At 38.3% G+C, this 25728-nt stretch overlaps 1 protein-coding gene and 1 long non-coding RNA gene across 13 annotated transcripts in view; both read right to left on the bottom strand.

Annotated features, from left to right (window-relative positions):
* Window positions 1–4115, bottom strand: part of LOC131839698 (uncharacterized) — a 51768-nt gene extending 47653 nt beyond the window's left edge. The window contains exon 1 of the long non-coding RNA XR_009357049.1: window positions 813–4115. This is a non-coding gene — a long non-coding RNA (uncharacterized LOC131839698). The remainder of the gene's footprint in view (window positions 1–812) is intronic.
* A 1724-nt stretch (window positions 4116–5839) lies between these two features.
* The window catches only part of PICALM (phosphatidylinositol binding clathrin assembly protein), a 112298-nt gene continuing 92409 nt past the window's right edge, over window positions 5840–25728 (bottom strand). For 11 of the 12 annotated variants that reach the window (XM_059187310.1, XM_059187293.1, XM_059187326.1 and 8 more), the window contains 3 exons: window positions 24387–24491; window positions 8464–8566; window positions 5840–7205 (listed from right to left, as the gene is read on the bottom strand). In XM_059187310.1, coding sequence (XP_059043293.1) covers window positions 8474–8566; window positions 24387–24491 — 198 coding nt within the window. In that variant the 3' untranslated portion in view covers window positions 5840–7205; window positions 8464–8473. The remainder of the gene's footprint in view (window positions 7206–8463; window positions 8567–24386; window positions 24492–25728) is intronic. The other variant, XM_059187336.1, reaches the window with a different exon arrangement.

Genomic DNA, 25728 nt, shown 5'->3' with positions numbered 1-25728 from the left:
CTTTACATTCCCAACAACAGCACACAGAGTTCCCTCCCTCTCCACATCCTCACCAGCATGTTATCTCCTTTCTTTTTGAAAACAGTTAATATCCAGCTCTGTTCATTTCCTGGTCTCCATTAACTCTTCACTATCCCTTAGGAATGGAGATAATCTCTGGGACTCGTCATTGAACTTCTCCTTCCTTCCCGGTTGTAACTTTGGTAATCTCAATCATTTGGGATTGGTATTTTTCCACAAAAACTATTTTCCACACTTTGGACTAATTTCTCCAGACTTCCAGAAGTGAAATTACAAAGTATAAAAGCATTTTTATGATTTTCTAAAAAGGCTGTCCAATTCACAATGCCCCTAAAAATGAAGAGAGGTGCTAGTTTTCCCTACCAGGAGGGAGAGTACTCAAATAAGCAAAATAGGGGAAAAATACAGAGACCAAGGGGCAGGGAACTCCAGAATTCTATTGAGAAAAAGTCTGAGCAGAAGTTGGAGGTGTGAGAAAGGCTGGAATTGTTCTAGCCCTGACTGCATGGTGAGCACTGAGCCACACTGGTACACTCGAGGACTGCAGGGGAGGGCTGCAGCCAGTCAGACACATGGATCCCCCATGTGATGGATCCCCCATGCCCTTCACAGGGAACGCCATTTGGGGAGAAAATTACCACGTGTGGAAACTTTGTGAAACATGTATGTTAAGGCTTGCAATCAAGAAACTGTATCTGAGAAGCTGCTTGATAAATGTGAAACTAAAAACTCCTTGTGGGTCCTCTAGTTTCCCTTAACACAGGACAAGGAAACTGGAGAGTTCCACTTACCTCCTACATCTTCTAGAACAGTAAAATTCATGATGATGAGTGTCAAGCCCTCTTCTCTGTTGGGTGACTGGTAGAAAATTTTGTTCTCCTATGCACCTTGGACCAGTATTCCTTCTGTCGTCAGTGGAAAACTCCCTCTTTCTCCACCTCATCACCAGCAGACAAACCCTTGCAAGGGAGAAAACAGCTCTTCCTACTTTTGGTTGGCCTGGGAATTGGCAGAGCCTGGTAGTGCAGACTGGCTTTTAATCTGGAATGATAGCAATGAAGATCTGCACTGAGTCTCCAGTTGTCTACTGTCTGCTGTTGTAAACTGATCCACAAGAACAAGGTTGTTTGGTTTCACAGATGGTCTCTAGGTATGGCATCCTACTAACCTGGCTTCCTATTCTTCGATATGGGCAATTTCTGATTTTAAACTTATGTGCTATACAACAATTCAAGGCAAGTTCCCTAGCCAAGACCCCATCCCCAAGTTATTTCCCTGGGTAAATTTCCCAAAAGTGTAATTATAGGATTGGGGGTAGAAACTCTCAAGACTTCTGACAATTCTAGCTAACGTCCAAAAAAGCTGTACTAGGTTATAGTCACCACAGCTTTCAATTAGCAATCAAACCCCATGCTACCCATGCTGTTTTTATGTGTACACACACACACACGTAATTACATGTATGTAATCACACACACGATATACACAATTACATATATGTAATTACACACGATATGTGTATACACACACACTCATATATATACACACACATACACATCAAAATGGCATCCTCCTACACGAGCATACAGCTAAGTGGTTATGCGCAGACTATAGCTAGATCAAATGCTCAGGATTGTAGTTCACCTAGTTGATAAAAATCAGTTAAGTGAAGTACTCCAGGCTTTAGTGTCCTCATCTATAAAATAGACATAGCAAATGTACCTTCTCCATAGACTTGATTAAATGAACAAATACATATAAAAGCACTGAGAATGTCCTTACACTTGGGAAGCTCTATTGTTCCCACTGAATCTTCTAGTTATTACTAGATTTTTTTAATTTTTTTTCATTGATCATCAGTTCTTTGATGAATTGTTATCATAGTCTTTCCCTTTTGCTATTTGACTGAGATAGTCACTTATATTTTCATCTAATTTCTTACATTTACACCCTTTAACTCATTTGGAATTTATACTGGTATACGTTGGAGGGAATTGTTATCCTTCGCCAGCTTTATGGTGCCAGTTAAAACCACTTATTAAACGGTCCATCTCTTTATCTTTACTCTTTTGAAATGCCATCTCCATCACACGAATGCACCTCAGCTATTAAGATTAAACACATGAGAAAAACGCTTGTATTTCCTTTAATCTCATACTCACAATACTTTTTGACACCAGACATGTCCACACCAAATAATCGAAGGACACCATCTGAGTGCCCTAGAATTCAACTTTCATACTAACAAGAGTTGATGCGGACCCCAGAGGTTAAGGACTCAGTCCTTCAAGACAGCCCACATTTCCCCAATGCCCAGATCCCAACTTCAAGTCCAGATTGTCACCTGCACTTCTGACTACCTATAAGTGGGGCACCTGGGGTTTTGATGATTTACTTGAATGGCTCACAGAAGTCAGGGAAACCCCAAGAGCTTGTCAGTATTATAAAGGATATGATAAAGCATACAGACAACAGCCAGATGGAGATCCCTAAGTCTGAGAATACCAAGTGCAGGAGCTTCTGTCCCGTGAATGTGGGGTGCCCCACCCTCCTGGCAAGTGAGTTCTTTCACCAATCTGGAAGCTCTCTAGATCCCTTAATACTGTGATTTTTATGGAGGCTTCGTCCCTCTACAGGCATGCTCCATCATTATCTCTGTCTCCACTCCCTCTATCCTGAAGGATGTGGTTGGGCTGAAGGGTGACCTTCTCGGATGACCAGTCCTCGTCCTGAAGCTATCTAGGAGCCCATCAAGAGCTGCCTCAAACAAAAGACTGGAAATTCCAAAGAATGAGTCATTTTTTGTCAGGACTGGGGTCAAAGACCAATTAAAACAAAAGATGCTCCTACTGCGGTCTTAGCTCTGTGCCAGGAAGAGCGGACAGAGACTTTTATGTGTTTTCTATCATTTCATTTTATCCTATTGTATTCTTCTCTCTTTTAGGCCAGTATGACCCCAGTTTAACCTTTATAAGATGAAGTGAACTATCATTCTTTCATTTCCACTTTGGACCCACAGGTGATATAAATTCTGTCCACCATCAATTAAGTTCTGTTACCAGTAGTTATCAAAGATTCACTCCTAACAATGGATGTTCTGAATGCCACATAATGGGCACAGCCATCCTTGCTGGACTTATCTGGCATCTTTCCCCTCCTATTGCAGTCCCTCTACCTGCCTCTTCCTGGCCCTTTGAGTTTCCTTTAAAACATAATTACACAGAAACAAAAGGCTTTTCAGTTCCTATGCTACTTCAGGACAAAAATGATCAGAGAAATGCAGATTCTGTTTTATGCCTTTTGAGATGGCCACTAAATTATACGTAAGTACTAGCTAGGGACTTAGAATTAAAAGATTTTATTTATTTGTTTGACAGAGAAGCGAGTGAGACAGCACAAGCAGGGGGAGTGGTGAGGGAGAGAGAAGCAGGCTCTCCGCAGAGCAGGGAGCCTGACATAGGTCTGGATCCCAGGACCCTGGGATCATAACCCTGAGCCGAAGTCGCTTAACTGATTGAACCACCCAGACACCCCCTAGAAAACATTTCTGATTGATGACACACCAAAATGGAAGATGATACTGCAGCCTTTCCATTCAGAGCCTATTTAGACAGCAGAATTCCAGGCCAGTGAGATTCATGGAAAGTAGCAAATATGGCTGAACAAGGAACTAAGCTATACGCAGTAGCCACTGATGGAAGCCGTGAGGCTATCTTTTCTGTAAGATATTCAGAATAAGTTCATCTGGCTGAGTGCCGTGGCCTCTCCATATACTCTGTGACCCAGCCACTGTCAAACACACAGGGGCCACACTCATCCTGAATGTAGAGATGTTTTTCTCTCCACTAAGTGTTAAATAAGCATTTGTATCAGCACTCTGAATTCTCAGAATTTGGAAACATGTTTGTTGATGATAAAGAATAAGAGAAGAGACTTGAAATTGTTTTAGCTCAAGGAGAAACTTATCCCATAAAGGCCTCTTTTCCAGGGCTCATGTTTTATTTGTGGAGAAAAATTTCCTAGTCTAACATAAGGCCTCTTCCTAAATAAGGACTCTCATAATCACTGGTTAAGAAAAACATATCTTTAAAAAAAAAAATTTTTTTTTAAATCAAGAAAAGGCGATCTTTAAGAAAATTTTAAATGACAGGGGCACCTGGGTGGCTCAGTGGGTTAAGCCACTGCCTTCGGCTCAGGTCATGATCTCGGGGTCCTGGGATCGAGTCCCGCATCGGGCTCTCTGCTCAGCAGGGAGCCTGCTTCCTCCTCTCTCTGCCTCTCTGCCTACTTGTGATTTCTCTCTGTCAAATAAATAAATAAAATCTTTAAAAAAAAAAAAAAAAGAAAATTTTAAATGACAATGTTAGGTCAAAACTAAACTAATTTTGAAAATAATCTGTGATGAGTATAGCTGCCCTCTGCAGCTAATAATCTTACCTCCTCTGTAGCCACTGCCAGCTTGGTAGCTGGGTACTAAGATGGTGTGGGTATGTACAGGTTTATAACCTAATACAGTTAAGCATTCAACAGCTAATGTACCTCACTTGTTATACTGTGACTAAAGTTGTACGATCATGTGTGTTTTTTTTTTTTTAAAGATTTTATTTATTTATTTGACAGACAGAGATCGTAAGTAGGCAGAGAGGCAGGCAGAGAGAGAGAGGAGGAAGCAGGCTCCCTGCTGAGCAGAGAGCCCGATGTGGGACTCGATCCCAGGACCCTGGGATCATGACCCGAGCCGAAGGCAGCGGCTTAACCACTGAGCCACCCAGGCGCCCCCAATCATGTGTTTTGTATTTCTCCTTGCCCATGATGTATGGGCATCAGAGCAATAAGCAGAATATGTGCTTCATGGAAGAAGACCACACAGGAGCAAGTGTTTGTCAGTCTACAATGCAGAGGGACAAAATTCCCTTTTTGGTTTATAAACAGCAGGTCATAAAAAGAACAATGGATCATGAAACCAAAGATCTGACTCCTTTGTCTATTAGCTTATCAACCTGAGCAAGTTGCTTTCCCAGTTCCTGATTCCAATCTGTAAAATGGGTAAAATGTGGGTAACACCTATCCAACAAGTCCCAAAATTGTTTCAGTAGGATGAAAATATTTCTGAAGCACCCTCACAAACACATTTTAACAATAACAATGACAACAATAATAAAAGTAATTATAAAAGAATAAGCCACAGCCCTGAAATAGAAGATTCACTCAAACACAAGAGAACAATCAAATCTGTGATAATGTTAAGGAAGTTAACTACAAAAGTACAATTTCCCAGCTTAATGAAAATGATTTAATATTAATGCAACTCAGAAACTGGTAAAATTAACAAAGTATATTGGCTAAAGCTTTTTTTTTCCCCAACCATGGCAAATATTATGCAGACACTTATCAATGCAAAGTCTTTAATTCCTCCATCATGTATGATGAATCCTCCTTACTATTCCATATTAAACGTGATACATTCAGAGGTCTCTCTGGCAGAATATCACATGCATCAATGTGCCAAACACAACCTTTTTCTCTCTTTACACTTACCTGACTGAAGACCTCTGATCAAAACACAAAAATCAACTATTTTAATAAGTGGTTTAGTTTATCAATAAGGGTCTAGAGGAAAAACAAAAGGTACAAAGATAAATCTTTTAGGAAATTAAGTTAAAACAAATAAAATTTACATTGTATTAAGTCAGCAAATATAATCACCTGGATATGTTTTTACTAGCAAAAAAAATGATACTGATGATAAAGAAAATGCAGAAAGTAAAGCAAAACAAAACAAACAATACACCTCAGACCAGAATACCATAACAAAAAGTTTTGTGGAAGCTGCATTTTATTTGAAAATCCACCCATTTTTGCTAACATACATTTTAATATTGTAAACAAAAATAGAATCTGCAGAGACAATGCAACAAGTATGCTTAAACTCATGTACAGAATTGCTTTCCTACAACGAACTGTCCTTCTTAAGGCCCCTCTCAACCAAAACGTTAAGATGTATTTACACAAAGCACCGATCAACAGTGCAGTTTAATTCTTCGTTAACTAAACTCTTGGCTAGACATTAACTTTAAAGATACTATTTCCCCTTATTTAAAAGGTACATGATCATAACATGGCATGAGCCAAATAAAAGGTTTCAAGGATTTTGTCCCCTCCCCTACCCCCTTAACACCTCCTAGAGTTTTACTGAAAAGAAGGAAAGTCTTGAAGTGAAAGCAATTCCTCACATTCATTTTGGAAAGGCCCTAATGTCAAATGGAAAATAATGACATGCCAAGCACAAAGCAGTAAAGTTCCTTCCCAATGCACTAATGCGGAATTTAAAATGTAGTGCTTTTCCTAGTCAGCGAACTGTTCCCTTGCAAAATCCTAGGCACAGAATTGACTATAAGGATTAATGCATTTATAATGCTTCCCTAAATCCCATAGAGACTGAGAATTCTTAAGCGACTCAGACCTATGGACTTGCCTTAAAATATTTAGTGCTCTGTATGTCAGCTGAAAAGCATTCTGAATCAGATTCACTTTTATGGATAAAAATCAAACATACTGTGTACATCCATACTCATTTTCATAAGGAGGTCTGATACAATATTAATGTTACGTAAATTGATAATCATAAATAAATACAAATACTTAAGGAATGTCTACTGCAAACTGAATATATAATTTTTTTTTTAAAGAAAAGTTAATTTTAGTTACTGTTCCTGTATCTGTGAGGACTGGAGAAAAGAAAGATACTGCATAATTAAGAATTACAATTTTGATCCCCCCCAAAAGAGTTCTGTTGCATTACAGTAAAGGACACAGCTCTTCTCTCCAGGCAGCTTTTCCAAATACAAATTTCACGCTTTCCAAATAAGGGCTTCTCTTGGTAGGTTACTGATTATGGGTATTAATAAGAGTTGAAAGAACTGAAAAGTTAGTCACCAAAAAGACAGATCTTAGTCTGAAATCATGGCAATTCTTGGCTTTATAAACTGTATTGATATGTTCTCCTATAGACTAGTCCCAATTTCCTTCATGGGCCTTCACTGGGTTACTGTAGCATTCTAATGGAAGAAGAGAGTTTTAAGAGACAGCAGTTTGGATTTTGCTGGAAGTTAAGTATTTGCTGCTTGAGCACTTGTCTTTTTGGAATAATTCCATTCTCTTCCATCTAGTTACATAAACTGTATCTGGAAAAAAAAAAAAAAAAAAAGAAGAGTGTAAGTTCACTTACAGCATTGTAAGATGTCTTCTCATTAAAAAAAAAAAAATGCTCTGTGGCTTTTACCATTCAACTGGCCCAGAAATGTTTACTGCATATTTATCACAACCCTGATTACAAAACTAGGTCACTATTATCAAAGCTCATCATGTGCCAGGACTCAATATTTGAAGCCTAATTAGAGGGACTTCCAAATATATCTAATTACCAAAACCAAGAGACTGGGGAAGAAAGAAAATGAATGAACAATTTTTCACTGACAAATTGAGAACATCTCTTCATGAACACAAATATTCCATGTGAAAATCTCACTGAGAAAAGCACAATCTGGTATCATTTCCAAATGATATCATAAAATTAAATAATTAAAGGAAGAGTAATATTATGCTTACTAAATCACTGCTTTACTAATATAAATAAAAATCTGAAAGATCTATGAAGGAATAGTTTTCAACAGGGCCTCACTATTTGCTCAGATACTTCACTCAGGATATCCCTTAAACTGTTCATCCAAAGACATTACTGAAGTAGATGTGCTAATAAACTTGTCAAATCAGAAGATCTCTCAACTCTCAAAGATCTAGAAGCTCTATCTCTACTAGGGGCTAGAGCACCAAGAAGAACAAACTTCACCACCTTCCAGCAAAAAGAGGCAGTGTGGATCAAACATAGAATTCTTCAATCAAAAAGGGCATAAAGTATTCACATGCCCTTAACTTCAAAAAAAAAAGTCTATTTTGGGGAAAAATGTCACTGGTTTTAAATTTTTAAATGAAAAGGCACACATAAATATAACATTTTAAAGAGACTGTTAAAATGAATTCTTCACAAATAATGTTCAGGGACATTAAAATCAAACTCTAATCCAACGTGTAGAACTGTGTTGTTCTCCATACATCTTTTAAGAATGACACAAACACCCAGTTTTTTTAAGGGTGGTATTTGATCCCATCCATCTGCTGTGAGCAGTGGATGCTTGTATGTAAACATGAGATGATTCTTTGATTTCACACCTTCTAATTATGTTAAAGCAGTTTCCAAAAACTGTTTGTCCTTACGTCCTATTTTGAGGTCTATTTTTATTCTTCACCTAAAGAACAGAGGAGGAAGGAGGAAGAGCAAGATAGCGTCCTTTAAAGAAACAAAGGAGAAGAGCGAACTGTGTTTAATATTTGATAAACTTTTTAAGTATTTAACTCCCCATCTCACCCAACAAGCAGCAATACCTAAAGTGATTTATAAGAAATCCTCCAAAGAGAGCTCTGCAAAAGGGTCCTTTCCTGAAGCTCTGTGAGGACTGTGACTGGAGGGGCTGGATGCTGCCGACAGCTGGGGGAAAAGAAGACAGAGAGAGGGAAAGAAAAAAAGATCTCTGAATGACAGAACATGAAAGCAGAAAATGTAATGAAAGAAGAAGTGGTTTTGTTTTCATCCTTAATAAATATAGAGGCAGCCTTTGTAGAAAATGGAATTATTAAAACAAAAGTTTCAATCACATGTCAAGTTAAAGGTATCCAATGGCATGTGTTTTTCAGAAAACAAATTCTTGTTTCTGAAATTCCAAAGGAATGAAAGTCTTTTACTCAAAAAGGTTGATAAAAGCTGACCCACAGTTAAGACTTCTATTGTGGGTGGGGGGAAAAGGGGAAGAAAGGGCGTAATTGTGATTTTTTTTAACTAAGGAAAGATGGCTTCCTGTATCCAGGCTACTTGTCAAAAGCTGTGCAAACTCTGACCTCAGCTCAGACCCAATACATCCATCTGTAATATACTTTCCTTCCATTTTCCTAAGAGATGGAAAGTCTTGTCCTCAGTGCTCACAGTGTTTTCACATGGAGTTGTCTCCTGCTCTTTCTCTGGATGTGCTATGGCTGATGCATACATTCTGGGAGGTAAAAGTGACGTTAGAGGTCACCTAATCTAACTGCCCACACATATGCCCTGAAAATCATTGATCGTTTTCTACTTGGTAACATTTGCTGGATTCTTGGAATTAGTTGCTCTCATTTAATTTGAATATATGGTGAGGCAAAAAGAGTTTGTTAAACTCAGTAACGTATCATCAGTATTCCCTCAAAGACAGACAGTTCCTGAAGAATAACAGGTTCATTTTCATATGTGTAGCTCCTTCACCAAACCTACTTTGAATATTTCAAACCAAACACAAATGCTTTTAGTTTGGAACAAACTTAATTTTTTTTCTCCCCTGCTGCATAAGATTGCAGAGACAGACAAGCACAGAGGCATGCAAGCATTACTAAATGAGCTATCCTTCTAGGGATGTTCAACTGAGTATTAAAGTTGACTAAGGGGGAATAGTTTCAATTCATATTTTCAACACTCAAATCCTATTATGGATTTCAAGTCTCATCACCTGTCTTTGCTAGTTCAAAGTGATCTCAATTTTACCTTTTAAGAAAAGCACTACAGAGAATGAATAGGCAATGACTTTCAGCAAATATTACAACACAAGTACATGCAATTTGTTGGTGCGGATGTCAAAAGCAATTTAAAGGTCTGGAAATCAACTTCAGTTATTTTAGTGGTTGAGTTACTTTCCTAATCCATACCCTTTTCTCAAAAATAAACAATCAAAGACAATGGGAAGAGACAATGGAAAGGATGATGAACTTACATAGGCAGCTACAAATGGAAGGACAGAGCAGCACACTGGGCTTGGGGATTCAAGTAACAGTCAGGCAGTAAGGTGGTTTGGAAAGATGGTTCCTCCTCCCCACTTCAGACCAACCATGGATGACCATTCAGAAGCAGAATGACTTCAAGTAAAGTGATCACCAGTCTCTGAGCTGGAGGGAATCTAAGATTAACTGGGTTTCTCTCCAAAACAAATTTTCTCTTTCACTTGAAGTTCAAACAAAAACATCAAAAATCCCTTATTGGGGTAGATTGCATCCAAAATCTCAAGTCTCCTATGAGAGACTTAAGACTAAAGATTTAAAGACTAAAATGTCTTAAGTCACATGTTTTCATGAAGATGGCAGTCTGAAGACCTGATAGTCTCAGAGGAAAACGCATGAAGAATATGATCAATGGGAGGGAATGCTTCTACTCTTCTCAATGTCTGAGCATACTGCTAGAGAGAAGTCCTGTAGACTTAGAAATAATGTTAAACAGGATCTATTTCCTTGGGGAGAAAAAAGTGCCAGTTTCTAACTAACCTGGAAAAATCCACACACCTAGAGCTTACATTTATAAATATGTAGCCAAATTAAAACGTGAGAAAATAAGAGCCAATATCCTTGTAATAAGTTCTACATCATCAACACTCATCTCAAGCACATGAAACTATGGCCCTGACTGGTTTGGCTGACTGCAGAGCACTACAGGCATGGCGGTGAAGCAGCCCTGAAACACCTGTGCCCGCCTCTTCCCGGCGCCTGCAAACCATAGGCACACCATGCACTGGTGAGAAAGTACCCAGCGCTAAGAGAATATAAGGAAAAAGAAAAGGATATATGCTGCAAGAGCCCAATTACTGCTCAAGGGAAGCAGGAAGAAGAAAAAAAGGGCACGAAGGGCTCAACAGGATCCTGGTGGGTGAGAAACAGGGACTAGAAGAGTCTGGAAAGTCACCTGTAAGTAAAAGAGCTGACCCTCCTTTACTTATCATTCTATGGTAAATTAGAGATTATGTAGGGCTGCTAGTACCAGGCGTGTGTGCACTCTTAAAAAAAAAAAATCCTACTTCAAATATGCCATCACACAAAAAAATAAAACATGGTTTGGGGGAGTGGTCTGTTAAGTGTCCGACTCTTTATCTCCACTCAGGTGGTGAGTTGAAGGCCCGGCCTAAGGCTCCACACTGGCCAAGGAGCCTATTTAAAAATAAAAGAAACCCAGGGGCACCTGCGTGGCTCAGCTGGATGCACGTCGGACTCTTGATTTCGGCCCAGATCATGATCTCAGGGTCAAAGGACGGAGCTCCTGCTCAACAGAGAGTCTGTTGAGGATTCTCTTGTTCTCCCTCCCACCTCTCCTCCCACTTCAGCTTTTCCTCCCATAAATAAATAAATGAAATCTTTAAAACAAAATAAAACATGGCCTTTTAGTCATTTATTTCAACTACTCTCCATACCAAATCCCACAATGCTAAAAAAAAAAATCAGCACTATTGTTCAAATTAAACTGACCTATAACACAACTGAATATGCCCTTTTTAAAAGATTTTATTTATATTGACAGAGATCACAAGCAGGCAGAGAGAGAGGGAGGAAGGAGGCCCCCTGCTGAGCAGAGAGCCCTATGTGGGGCTCGATCCCAGGACAATGGGATTATGACCTGAGCCAAAGGCAGAGGCTTTAATCCACTGAGCCACCCAGGTGCCCCTGAATATGCTTTTTTAATAGTCACTCTTACTGTTAAGTCTAATATGGACATACTTAGTCTTCCTTCCTCATCTTATAGGAAAATAAAATACTGAGAAACAGTAAAAGAAGAGCAGCATATAAGTAGAAATACTAAGATTTACAAGTAACTGATGATGGTAACTCTCCACTGAAATTCCTCCCCCCTTCCCCTCCACTCTAATCAACCTTTAAAACATAATGTTGAAATGGGAAGAAAAATTCTAATGCTACCAAAAAATCTTTGCTTTTATGTCAAAAGCAAAGATATTTTTGGTTGTAGCACGTGTTTTTTTTTTTTTTTTAAGATTTTATTTATTTATTTGACAGAGATCACAAGAAGACAGAGGCAGGCAGAGAGAGAGAGAGGGAAGTAGGCTCCCTGCTGAGCAGAGAGCCCGATGCGGGCCTCGATCCCAGGACCCTGATCTCATGATCTGAGCCGAAGGCAGTGGCTTAACCCACTGAGCAACCCAGGCGCCCTGTAGCATGTGTTTATTAGTATAATACAGAGTACACAAATCCTAAGTTAACTTTAATAAAAGTCAAACATATTTAAAAGAGATTTTAAACAAAGAATTCTATTGCTACACCACATATCAAAACAAAAATGGTTACTCCTTCGTTAGCTTCCTGTTCAACACCGAAGAAAGAAAATTTCAGGTCAGAACAAGAAAGTAACAGCAGTGTGAAAGTGAGACTAGTGCAACTGCTTACAGGAGAATGAAGAATTGGATATTTAAGGATAAACTTCTGACATATCACTGGCTGTGCTCAAAATTCTTGGAGAAGATGAAACCCTGCCACATCTTTTCTTTCCATTTGAATTCCGCAGTCACCCAAAAGCCTGGATAGCAAATAGCAATGCTGTAGAGACTCACTCTGTCTTTGTTAGAGAAGCAAAGTCAACATCTTAAGAAAATGGGTATGTATTTCCTTCGTCCAGGTTGACAGAGCTGAGCTTTATAGAAAAATAGCACTGAATCTAATTTACCTGGCACTTCTATAAATGGGGCTTAGACTATCCAGACCCAATTCTCCTACCTCCCTTTAAGACTGTCTTGAGGATTAAATGAAAATATACATAAAGCATCAATACATTGCCTGACCTTTATTAGCTCAAATACTAGTTCAAACCTCCCTATCACCTACAATAATTGCTCATCTATTCCTGTAAAAGAAGCCCAGCTCAAAAGTCATTGAATCCACGGTGCTCTCAACACGCTGTGTTTCTCTTATAATGGTTCTTATTCTGCCATCAACCAGTCACTTACTTCTATGTCCATATTACATTCAACCTTAGGCCCCTCAGATGTAAGAAACATAATTTACCTGTCTCTTGTTAAATTAAAAACAAATTTTTAATTAAATGTTAAATTAAAATGTTTTTTGGTGATAAAATAAGCTCTGTATAAAAATAAAAACCAAGGTTTATGTCAACTATTATTATAAGATGAAACAGTGATTAAATGTGACTATAACACACCCCCTGTTTGCCATTTACTGGAAATATGGCACCCCAGCTTGGTTAAAAAAAAATTTTCTGAACTGTATTCCATATGAGCTTTAAGCTACATGCTTTTACCTGTTTTATGTAGTCTATTTCCACTAAAAATGTCTAAGAAGAGAATTTTAGACTTGGACATTTCAAAAAAGGTTTACCTCTCACCCCAAAACAGATGAGCGTATTTCTTTGGTCTAAATAAATACTTTAATTATTATAAACTGAAGTTTCATACTTCTGGGTAACACTACATTCCAAAAAGGTTGAGCCATTAAAGTCCTGCTGATACAATCCTGAAGACTGATGTGGCTTGGTTTCTGTGAACAGTGTCCACAGTCTACTGGGCACATGGATGATTCCCGCACTAATGTGGCCCGTGCTCAGGAGGGCCGCCCTGTCACCACCATGACCTATGTCCATGTATTTATCTGATGTTGGCAGGTAAGAGTTATAATTAAGGACCTCAAAAACATAGAAGGTCCTAATTCCCAGGACCTATGAATGTGACCTTATTTGGTAACAGTATCTATGCAGACGTAATCAGGTTAAGATGAAGTCATTAAAAGGACACTAACACAATGATGGTGTCTTTTTAAGAGGGAAATGCCACATGAAGACAGACATGGGAGAATGCGATGTGAGAGAGGCAGAGATTGAAGTGCTAGAGCTACAAACCAAATAATGATTGGGGCTAACTCCTTTCCTCTGGGAAAGAAGAAAGGCAAGATCTTCCTCCAGAGGATTTGGAAGAAGCACAGCCCTGGGGGCCACGTTTTCAGAATTCTACCTTCTGAACTGTGAGAGAATGTATTTCTGATTTAAGCCATCAAATTTGTGGTATACCTTGCTATGGGCAGCCCCATGACACTAACAGTAGACTCTAATGCAGATCTGCTGACTCCAAGCCAGGTGCTTTTGTTTCCTCTCTAAACTCTGCTATCCCAGTTAATTTCAACTCAGCCAGAATTTATGGCTATATTTAACATATAGGAAAAAGTTAAAGTGTAACAGAGAATTTTTAAAAAGGGACTCCTCTAGGGGAGCCTGGGTGGCTCAGTGGGTTAAAGCCTCTGTGTTCAGCTCAGGTCATGATCCCAGGGTCCTGGGACTGAGCCCTGGATCGGGCTCTCTGCTCAGGGGGTCCCCCCCTGTGCCTGCCTGTGATCTCTGTCAAATAAATAAAATTTTAATTTTAATTAAAAAAAAAAAGGGACTCCTCTAGTAAATATTAGACAGTCAATATACCCCTGTATTTTCTAACCACACAGTGCTGTATATGGTCAGTTATGGTAATCACAAAGGTAGAACTTTATAGTCATTCAAGATTTTAAGAGTATGTTCTGGTTTTGTTTAAGACAAGAAATTAGATCTCTACCTTTTAGAAAGAATGTCCTTAGGAAAGAAACAGTAAAAAGGCCTTATTCTCTAGGTTGTCTTATTAACATCAAAAGTCAGCAGATTAGGGGCACCTGGGTGGCTCAGTGGGTTAGGCCTCTGCTTTCAGCTCAGGTCATGGTCTCAGGGTCCTGGGATCAAGCCCTGCATCAGGCTCTCTGCTCTGTGGGGAGCCTGCTTCCCCTCCTCTTTCTGCCTGCCTCTCTCTGCCTACTTGTGATCTCTGTCAAATAAGTAATCAAAATCTTAAAAAAAAAAAAAAAAAAAAAAAAAGTCAGCAGATGGACTTCTCAAATTTTTGTTCTGATTCAGGTGTACCCCAGGGACTACGTAACCACTCTCATCTATGGTATTAAATCCCAATTCCTGAACTATATTCCCTCATGGTATCTTCTAGGAGGCAACCGTAAATGAGTATAAAGCACTGCTGACAAGGCAAAAGGTCTTTTTCACAGAAATCCAGCTGGGCAGATCAGGTGACAGAAGAGGCACTGCCAACAACCAACATTTAAAACACCAGGAAAGTTAAGAAAAAAGAAAAAAGAAATGAAAAGAGTAAGGATTAAGCCTAACAGCAAAAAGATCCACTAGTTCTGACACACAAGAAAGTCATTAAAAAGGCAATTTTTTTAAGACTTGAATTATTCCTATATCCAACAGTGTCCTTATTTAGAAGGGTAAAAGATACTCACAACAAGCCATTGTTTCCTTTCAGACACTTAACTGATGCAGACTTACTTAAAATTTGCCGTTACAAACAAAACACAGCAGCCATTTTGCATCCTTAGCCATATCCTCCATAAATAAAACTGGCAACCCGCCATATTAAAACAAAACAAAACCAATACCAATCAAGAAACAAACAAAACTTTCGACAGTACACTTATTTAACTTTTTTTTTTTTTAAGATTTTATTTATTTGACAGAGACAAACACAGCGAGAGAGGGAACACAAGCAGGGGGAGTAGGAGAGGGGGGAAGCAGGCCTCCTGGTGAGGGGCTTGATCCTGGGACACTAGATCATGACCTGCGCAGAATGTAGCAGCTTAAGAACTGAGCCACCCAGGCACCCTGACAGCTTATTTTAAAAATTAAATGCCCATAAGTAACACTCTGGTTTTCATACTGCTTTTGAAAAGTAGATTGGTATGGGATCAGAGTAACTTTCTCATGTAAGGAAGTGATAAGAATGTAACTAACATAATACCCACTCCCCATCCCCAAGATCTTCAACAACATCTAAACTGCCTCATAAACATCCACTGAAAGAATATTACTTCGCATTAAAGTGACTTCAAAAGAAAACTGAAACTAGATGAACTGTCTTCATGCTTTTAACAGAAAAGCTGCATAATGCAATGTAGAATGAATTTAATAAACTACTGGTCAGCAATGGGCATTTCAGTGTATACACCAGTAAGTATTAGTAAGATTTAAACACCATTAAGAGAAGAAGTAAGAGTCCCCTAAGAGTCCCTATTCTCCTCAAGTTAATAAACAAACACACTTAAAATAAGCCATCAAACAGTGAGCAAAACTGGGAGGAAGCATGAAAAGAGAAAAAAAAAATCACCAATCACAGGGATCTAGTATTTCCCACGTAGTCAAACATCTAGGTAAGATACACTAATGCAGCATTTTTTTTTTCCTTAAAAGCTACAATATTCAAAAACCCCACCAAAAAGGAGAATTTCAGGCCAATATCCCTGATGAATATGGATGCTAAGATTCTCAACAAGCCCCTAGCTAATAGGATCCAACAGTACATTAAAAAGATTATCTACCATGACCAGGTGGGATTTATCCCTAGATTGCAAGGGTGGTTCAACATTCAATCAATGTGATAGAACAAATCAATAAGAGAAGAGAGAAGAACCACATGGTCTTCTCAATCAATGCAGAAAAAGCATCTGATAAAATCCAGCATCCATTTTTGATTAAAACACTTCAAAGTACAGGGATAGAGGGAACATTCCTCTATCTATGAAAAACCCACAGCGAATATCATCCTCTATGGGCAAAAGCTGACAGCCTTCCCTTTTGAGATCAGGAACACGACAAGGATTCCCACACTCACCACTCTTGTTCAACCTAGTATTAGAAGTTCTAGCAATAGCAATCAGACAACAAAGAGAAATAAAAGGTATTCAAATTAGCAATGAAGAAGTCAAACTCTCTTCACAGATGACATAATATTTTATATGGAAAACCCAAAAGACTCCACCCCCACACTATCAGAACTCATTCGGCAATTCAGTAATGTGGCAGAATACAAAGTCAATGTACAGAAAACAGTTGCTTTCTGTACATTGTATTTTCACTAACAATGAAAATACAGAAAAAGAAATTAGAGAACTGATTCCATTTACTATAGCACCGAGAACCATACAATACCTAACCAAAGAGGTAAAAGATCTGTACTCGAGGAACTACAGGACACTCATGAAAGAAATAGAAGAAGACACAAAAAGATGGAAGACCATTCCATGCTCTTGGATCAGAAGAATAAACATTGTTAAAATGTCTTTACTGCCTAGAGCAATCGATACTTTTAATGCCATTCTGATCAAAATCCCACTGGCATTTTTCAAAGAGCTGGAGGAAACAATCCTAAAATTTGTATGGAATCATAAGAGACCCCAAATTGCTAAGGAAATGTTGAAAAAGAAAAAAACAAAACTAGGGGCATCACACTGACTGTTTCAAGCTTTACTACAAAGCTGTGATCACCAAGACAGCATGGTACTGGCATAAAAACAGACACATAGACCGGAGGAACAGAGTAAAGAGTCCAGATATGGACCCTCAACTCTATGGTCAATCAATCCTCAACAAAGCAGGAAAAAATATACAGTGGAAAAAAAGATAGTCTTCAATAAATGGTGCTGGGAAAATTGGACAGCTATGTGTAGAAGAATGAAACTCGACCCATTCTCTTACACTATACATAAAGATAAACTCGGAATGGATAAAAGACCTCAACGTGAGGCAGGAATCCATCAGAATCCTAGAGGAGAACATAGGCAGTAACCTCTTTGACATCAGCCACAGCAACTTCTTTCAAGATAGGTCTCCAAAGGCAAAGGAAACAAAAGTGAAAATGAATTTCTGGGACTTCTTCAAGATCAAAAGCTTCTGCACAGCAAAGGAAACAGTCAACAAAACAGAGGCAACCCACGAAATGGGAGAAGATATTCACAAATACAAAGGGCTGATATCCAGGATATCAAACTCAACACCCACAAACAGATTAATTATGTTAAAAAATGGGCAGAGGACACGAACAGACAATTCTCCAATGAAGACATACAAATGGCTAACAGACACATGAAAAAATGTTCATCATCACTAGCCAACAGGGAGATTCAATCAAAACCACATTGAGATACCACCTTACACCATTTAGAATGGCCAAAATTAACAAGACAGTAAAAGAACGTGTGTTGGAGGGATGCCTAGGTGGCTCAGTGGGTTGAAGCCTCTGCCTTTGGCTTGGGTCATAATCTCAGGGTCCTGGGATCGAGCCCCTCATTGAAGCAGAGAGCCTGCTTCCTCCTCTCTCTCTGTCTGCTACTCTGCCTACCTGTGATCACCATCTGTAAAATAAATAAAATCTTTTGAAAAAAACAAAAAACAAAAAAAACGTGTGTTGGAGAGGATGTGGAGAAAGGGGAACCCTCTTACACTGTTGGTGGGAATGCAAGTTGGTGCAGCCACTTTGGAAAACAATGTGGAGATTTCTTACAAAATTAAAAACAGAGCTACCCTATGACCCTGCAGTTGCACTACTGGGTATTTACCCCAAAGATACAGATGTAGTGAGAAAAAGGGCCACCTGTACCCCAATGTTCATAGCAGCAATGGCCACAGTCACCAAACTGTGGAAAGACCCAAGATGCCCTTCAACAGATGAATTGATAAGGAAGATGTGGTCCACATATACTATGGAGTACTATGCCTCCATCAGAAAGGGATGAATACCCAACCTTTGTATCTACATGGACGGAACTGGAAGAGATTATGCTGAGTGAAATAAGTCAAGCAGAGAGAGTCAAGTATCATATGGTTTCGCTTATTTGTGGAGCATAAGGAATAACACGGAGGACATGGGGAGATGGAGAGGAGAAGGGACTTGCGGGAAATGGAGGGGGAGATGAACCATGAGAGACTGTGGACTCTCAAAAACAATCTGAGGGTTTTGGAGGGGCAAGGGGTTAGGGTTGGGTGAGCCTGGTGGAGGGTATTATGGAGGGCATGTATTGCATGGAGCAGTGGGTGTGGTGCATAAACAATGAATGCTGGAACACTGAAAAGAAATTTTAAAAATAAATAAATATTTTTTTAAAAAAGCTACAATATTGGGCATGAAACATAACATAATCCCCATCTTTTTAAGCAAAAGTTACATAAAATACCTTAAAAATACAGAATAAGACAGCATAAAAAACGAGTGGAGAACAGGGTGAGTGTACAGGAAGGCATAATTTCAATAGTACAGTGTAGTCTATTAAGTTAAAGACAATATCCTAAAGAACAGAGTAGTCTAGTCTGAAATAAGAGCCATCTGGAAGGTATTCGATAACACTAACACAGCACTTAGAGTAACCTAGATACATGAAGGACACAGAACACAATTTTTTGGCAACTAAATGGCAGTAAGATGAATATATCTGGTAGGGCTGAGATACTCTAAAAATATTTTTTTTTAAAGATTTTTTTATTTATTTATCAGAGAGAGTGGGGGGGGAAGAGAGCGAGCACAGGCAGACAGAATGGCAGGCAGAGGCAGAGGGAGAAGCAGGCTCCCCGCTGAGCAAGGAGCCCGATGTGGGACTCGATCCCAGGACGCTGGGATCATGACCTGAGCCGAAGGCAGCTGCTTAACCAACTGAGCCACCCAGGCGTCCCAAGATACTCTAAAAATATTAACGTAACTTAAAGTAAGCGAGCAAGAAACCAGAAGATACAGGTTATGCTCTAGGTGAGTAAGAGGTTCCAAAAAGCATTTCAAGGAGCAGGGAAAGATTTTTGGCAATAGGTACAGAACTGGGATTTGATTAAAACATTTTAGTTTGATGGGATTTCACTTTACATTTAAATTACTGTTTACTTTACCATGTCTTCCCTGTCTTCAAAGAATTTTGAATCCAAATGAAAAACGGGAGGAAAATAATGAGAGAACTAAAAGGTTAATTCATTAAGAAAAATTACTCTGTTTACAACTAGCATTTGAATGGGCAGAATTAATCCAAAGGACTGTCTCAGAACCATTAAAAGCTACCAAATTAAACTGATTTTAAATACGGCTATAAATTATTACACAATGGTTATTAAGAAAGTGAAAAGATCAATGAAGGACAAGTAAGTTAATGTAACAGAGAAGGTAAGTTTTCAACCAGGTTCACTTGTCTGACAATGTTCAAAACTTTTGTGAGTCAGGCACTGTTCTAGGAATCAGGGACAAAGAAGTAAACAAACACACAGAAGCCTACCTCTACGAAGCTTATAAATCATTCCAGGAGTCTCTTGCTAGACTGGATGGATGGATGGATAGACAGACAGACAGGACAGACAAACAGATGTCAGGTAATAGTAAGTTCTATAAAGAAAAATAACGCAGGATAAGGAAAAGAGTTTCAGATCTCAGAAGTACTGGAAAGGGACAAGAGAAGACTAATGAATAAGTAAAGAATGAGAACTGGGTAAGGTATTCAAGTGTTGAATCACTATATTGTTCACCTAAAACTAATATAACACTGTATATTAACTAACTGGAATTAAAATAAAACCTTAGGAGCACCTAGGTGGCTCAGTAGGTTAAGCCTCTGCCTTTGGCTCAGCTCAGGTCATGATCCCAGGGTCCTGGGATTGAGCCCCACATCAGGGCTCTCTACTCAGCAGGGGGCCTGCTTCCTCCTCTCTCTCTGCCTACCTCTCTGCCTACTTGTGATCTACGTCTGTCAAATAAATAAATAAAATCTTTAAAAAATAAAACTTAAAAAAAAAATCCCTAAAACCATTAAAAAAAAAAAAAAACAAAAAACAAAACTAAAAGCATTACCAAAGGAAAAAAAGAACAAAGACTAAGTCCACTTTATAACATATGAAGACTTTCTGGCAAAGACAAGCAGTAGAATAACACTGGATACTTTCTGAAAATTGTAAAGGCATGGGAATTGAAGAACCTGAATGTTCTATTTACTCCCTATTACTCTTAACAGTTAAGGAGACTTTGTGAGGTAGCTGTTAAGAAAGAAGGAAAGTTAAGAGGATGGGTAATATGTTCAGTTATATTTAGATTCATTTCCTTAGGTTTCTAAATATAGAGATAAGATGCTAAAAATACCGCACAGAGATTATTCCAATATATTCAGAATGAATTAAATTAGAAAGACAAGAAACACAGGGAGACTCTTGTAAAATAAGCATGAGATAAAGGGTTCCAATCTGGGTGAAGGCTGTAGAAAGCAAGATGGATGGATGTAATGATAGCAGAGAAAAAAACTAATGGGGCTTTGTGATGAATAGTTGGAGAACAAAGGGTTAAAGTAATGAAAAGTAACATTAAAAGTTAGGAGATTCTTGGGAGCCTGGATGGCTCAGTTCGTTAAGCATTTGACTCTTGATTTCCGCTCAGGTCATGAGTGTCTCAGCATGGAGTCTGCTAGAAATTCTCTGCCCTTCCCCGACTTGCGCTTTCTCTCCCTAAAATAAATAAATCCAATCTTTTAAAAAAAAAAAATCTGAGATTCTGCCTTTTAACTGATTGAAACCGACAGAAGATTTTCAGAGCCATTTCCCTGCCACCGGATTTTCTCTTTTTCTAGTTATCTATTTGCTTCCTTACATGCTTTCTTCAATCTATATTTAGAGTTAAGTGCTCACATCAAATTTGATTTCTTAACTTGAAACTAATTACTCTAATGTTCTTATTCTCTTCTCTTCTGGCATAATTTCATTAGGAAAAGGTACTTCTGTCAATGTCTCTTTTCAAGCCCATGGGAATTCTTGCACTTTTCTGATGGTTTAGTGAGTTACGTGGATTTTTAGAAGGCAACAGGATATAAAACCTAGAATAAGAGGAGATGCTAGGAGACCAGCACTTTTCATAAAGGCAGATTTTTATCACAATTTTTTAAAAAAGATTTTATTTATTTGAGACAGAGATCACAAGTAGGCGGGGGACAGGGGGGCCGGAAGCAGGCTCCCTGCTGAGCAGACAGCTGGATCCGGGACTCAATCCCAGGACCCTGAGATCATGACCTGAGCTGAAGGCAGAGGCTTTTAACCCACTGCAACACCCAGGTGCCCCTTTATCACAATTTTTTAAACCACGTATTTTTTTTTTTTAAAGCAAATTCATATAAAATGTTTGAGTTAGATTCAAAGCATTCCCAAGACTACAGATGTTCTTGACATCTACAGAAATTATATTCTGAAATGTGTAAATGTAGTTTATAATCCAGCAGGAAACCCAAAGATTTGCAGAGTAGTTCACTGATGCCAAAAGGAAGACAGTGCTAGTATAGTAGCCATTTGGGCCCAATCCCCATTAAGTAGAGAGCAAGAGTATTACAAATGAGCACTGGACCAGAAACCAAGGATTCCTGGGGTAAGTTGCATTTCATCATTTATTTAGTTGAAGAACCTTTCCAAGTCTCAGCTTTCTCTATCTCTAAAACAGGATGGTGATAGCAAGCCCATCTACCTTAAAAATTATTTTGAGAAGAAGGTGATACAAGTGTTCAGAAAATGTTAGGTGGTGTTCAAGTAGGTGGTATTCAAGCAGTTTCTGGTAAATTTGTAGCACTGGAATATAGCTTTTTCTCTTAAATACATTTAAGGTCGTAATCACTCAATCAATCCATACAGGAAAAATAATAAATAAATGATAGGGGTGCTGGGTGGCTCAACTGGTTAAGCACCCAACTCTTGATTTTGACTCAGGTCATGATCTCAGGGTCATAAAAGGGAGCCCCACATCAGACTTCACACTCAACAGAGGGTCTGCTTCTTTCCCTCTTCCTCTGCCCTTTCCCCCCTCTTTTTTCCTTAAAAAAATAAATGATCCATATCTGACGTTAAAAGTATAAATAACAGGGGTGCCTGGGTGGCTCAGTGGGTTTAAAGCCTCTGGCTCAGGTCATGATCCCAGGCTCCTGGGATCGAGCCCCATGTCAGGCTCTCTGCTCAGCAGGGAGCCCGCTTCCTCCTCTCTCTCTGCCTGCCTCTCCGCCTACTTGTGATATCTCTCTCTGTCAAATAAATAAATAAAATCTTTTAAAAAAAAAAGTATACATAACAAAAAAACTGGGGGAAAAAAAAGAAAAAAAAGACATAAGGGAGACCTACAATCTCAAGAAACCATCTATACCAACCATTAGGGAAATAATAAACATTTTAAAAGATTATCAAAATCTAGTACTTCTTTAGCAAGTTAAGCCAGTATTTAGAACTACTATTGGTAAAAGACAGAACACACGGTAAACTATGTATATATTTCCATAATCCATTTTATAAAAACAAATACATACAAAATAACTGACTTATTTAAAAAAAGTTACGGCTGCATCAATTACTCTCACTCCCAGCTATTTTCATTATAAATACTTTGATTAAGGAACAGGAAGAAAAGGTTACTTTAACATGGACAAAAGGGGAAAAAAAGAGGCATCCGGGCAAATATATGAATTGCAAAGAACATGGATTTTACCTTTTAATCAGGACTAAATTGACTATCCACTCCAAGTTACTGGTAGTCCCTGAGATGCCAATTTATGAAATGAGTTAAATGCTCAAAAGTCTAAAAAACAGAAGGACTGATCACCTATGCTTCCCAAGTCTATGAAATACACAGAGACTAGATTCAAACTGGGTCAGTGCAAACTAATATTGGTCGTGTAACACTGTAGGGATTGGCAAATGGAAATACTACATATATTCAAGTGGGAAAGGAATAACAAGTCCATTACCAAATGCTCACATCAATGTTTTCAAATAAGTTTTAAACACATGAAAGTTAACCAATCACTTGGCATCAGAAACAGTGTAAGAAAGGAGTACTTTAATAATTGCGTGTAATTTCTACCAAGTGTTACACAACAGGATCAGTGCCATAATGAATGAGAAACCATTCTATCACTTCCTGAGTGTCATATCTACTAGTATGCCACAAGAAAAGTGAGTAACAAAGAAACCGCACATCTCTTCTAACCACAGTGGGGAAAAGCTTTTCTAAAAAAATCCAGATTCCCCTAAAGCTAACAATAATGGGATGAAAGTGTGAATATTTGGGGTGAAATTTCAGGAACTGGGAGAGGGTCTTAGAAACAATTGAAGAGGAAAGTCTCTTCTTTAAAGAAATTAGGTCAGCATGGCATTTCAAGATTTTTTTTTTTTTTTGCCTTCCCATCATCCCCACCTCCACCACCATTTGTTTTTAAATACATGTTATCTAGTGAAAGAATAACGTTCATCACTTTTTTGTAGACTTGCCACATTCCACAAATATCTCAAGGGCAACACCTTTGTTCTAGCACCAGTCAAACCAAACACTGGAGCTCTGAGTTCAAGGTTTCTAGGGTTCACAAAGGAGAGCAAAGCCACAATCATGAACAGAAAGTAGGTTCCTTAAACTAAAAAAAAACTGTACTCTGCATTGACCAACAGTAAGTTGTCAAAAATTTTCCATCCTTAATGTTTGTAATCTGTTTGTCCACTTCTTCCAAATAAATCAATATTCTTAAAAGCTTTTTTAGGTGATAAAGAAGCAAATAACATCCACTGTCAACGGTTTGTTTCTTATGTTGTATAAAAGGAATTTTTAGTATTCTATCCTTCCCACATCACGCACATTTTAAAAGAGTTACATGTGGCACATAAGTACCTGTGCTCCTGATACAGGACCAAAGGGGTTTGGTGGTCTCATGACAGGCTGGCTATATATTAAGGTTGGCTGTGTCATTACAGGTACACTTCCCATTTGAGGAGGCTTTAAAAAAAAAAAAAAAAAAAGAAAGAAAGAAAAGAAAAGAAAAATACTAAGTTAGATAATGTCAATTAACATTTTGCTTAAGTAGTAAACAAGAAGAATGGCAGGAATGGAAAGTACTAGTATTTTAACTCGAAGGAAAAATTCTTATAAATACAAGTAAGACTGACAGCCATAAATTCTTAACAGTTTTTTAAAAGTCTTTGATGTATATACTTCTAAGGTTTAAAAAAAAAAAAAAAAAAAGCAAGCTTAAATTTAAGCAAAATTTAAACCTTACTATACAGTATGGCAGTCAAAATTTTAACCAATTCAAATTTTTCAAATTTGCAGTTTTAGACATAGGAAAACTTGAAACTGAAAAATGGCTAAGATATTTCAAAACAAACTACCTTTGAATGTCAAATCAAGTTCTTATGCCATTATGCAAGTGATCCTAAGTGAATACAGTTGTTTCTTTGAAGTGGTTTACTCTCAATGGTTCTTTCCTTTTATTTCATCTATTGTTAGGGAGAACCAAGAATAGGCTTAAATAACACATGAAGAGATTAGTTTTTTTCTTGAGTAACTGAAAATTGAGTCTCAACCAACCACCTCTTTGTTTAAAAACTACTACTCCATGGTATAGAATTAACACAAATAAGTAACCAAATAGAGAACATGCACACCACAGTATCATTTTGGTTAAAATACCATACTCTATTATAATATTATCTTTCTACAGGTTCTACCTTTCAATTAAACTCCAGAGCTACTTCCATAAAATGTAAATAAAGAAGTAGCATAGCAGCCACAGTAGCAATCCCAAGGGATGTGATGCTGCCTCCTATTATCAACAGTTCCTCAACCACATACAGGGGTTGAAGCCATTACCTCCATTTCTTATCTAAGTGAGTCTTAGAGAGTTGGGAGAATAAGGGCAGTGTAGACTGGATTATGGGCAGCTTAAAAGTAAGACAAGTATTTCTGTATGACAGTAATTAATCACTGTCATAGGAAAGTGTCTCTGGCCTATACTGGACTAAATTTGCCCCTACACAATTCAAGAAATGTTAATTCCCCCCTTCCCCTATAGTATTAAGGTTTTAAGACTTCAATAGTATTAATATAAGGGCACACAAAGGGTTGGAGATAACATTCACGTTTAAACGGGTTTGTAATGAAGTATAAAATACTTGGCAAAGTTATGAGGGGAAAAAGAAGCCAGGTACTACTATTAACATTCATAAATGATATC

The sequence above is a fragment of the Mustela lutreola genome, chromosome 1 (assembly GCF_030435805.1).
Source record: "Mustela lutreola isolate mMusLut2 chromosome 1, mMusLut2.pri, whole genome shotgun sequence".
NCBI lineage: Eukaryota > Metazoa > Chordata > Mammalia > Carnivora > Mustelidae > Mustela > Mustela lutreola.
Note: the sequence above shows the minus strand (reverse complement) of the source record. Positions and strands in the feature narration are given on the sequence as shown.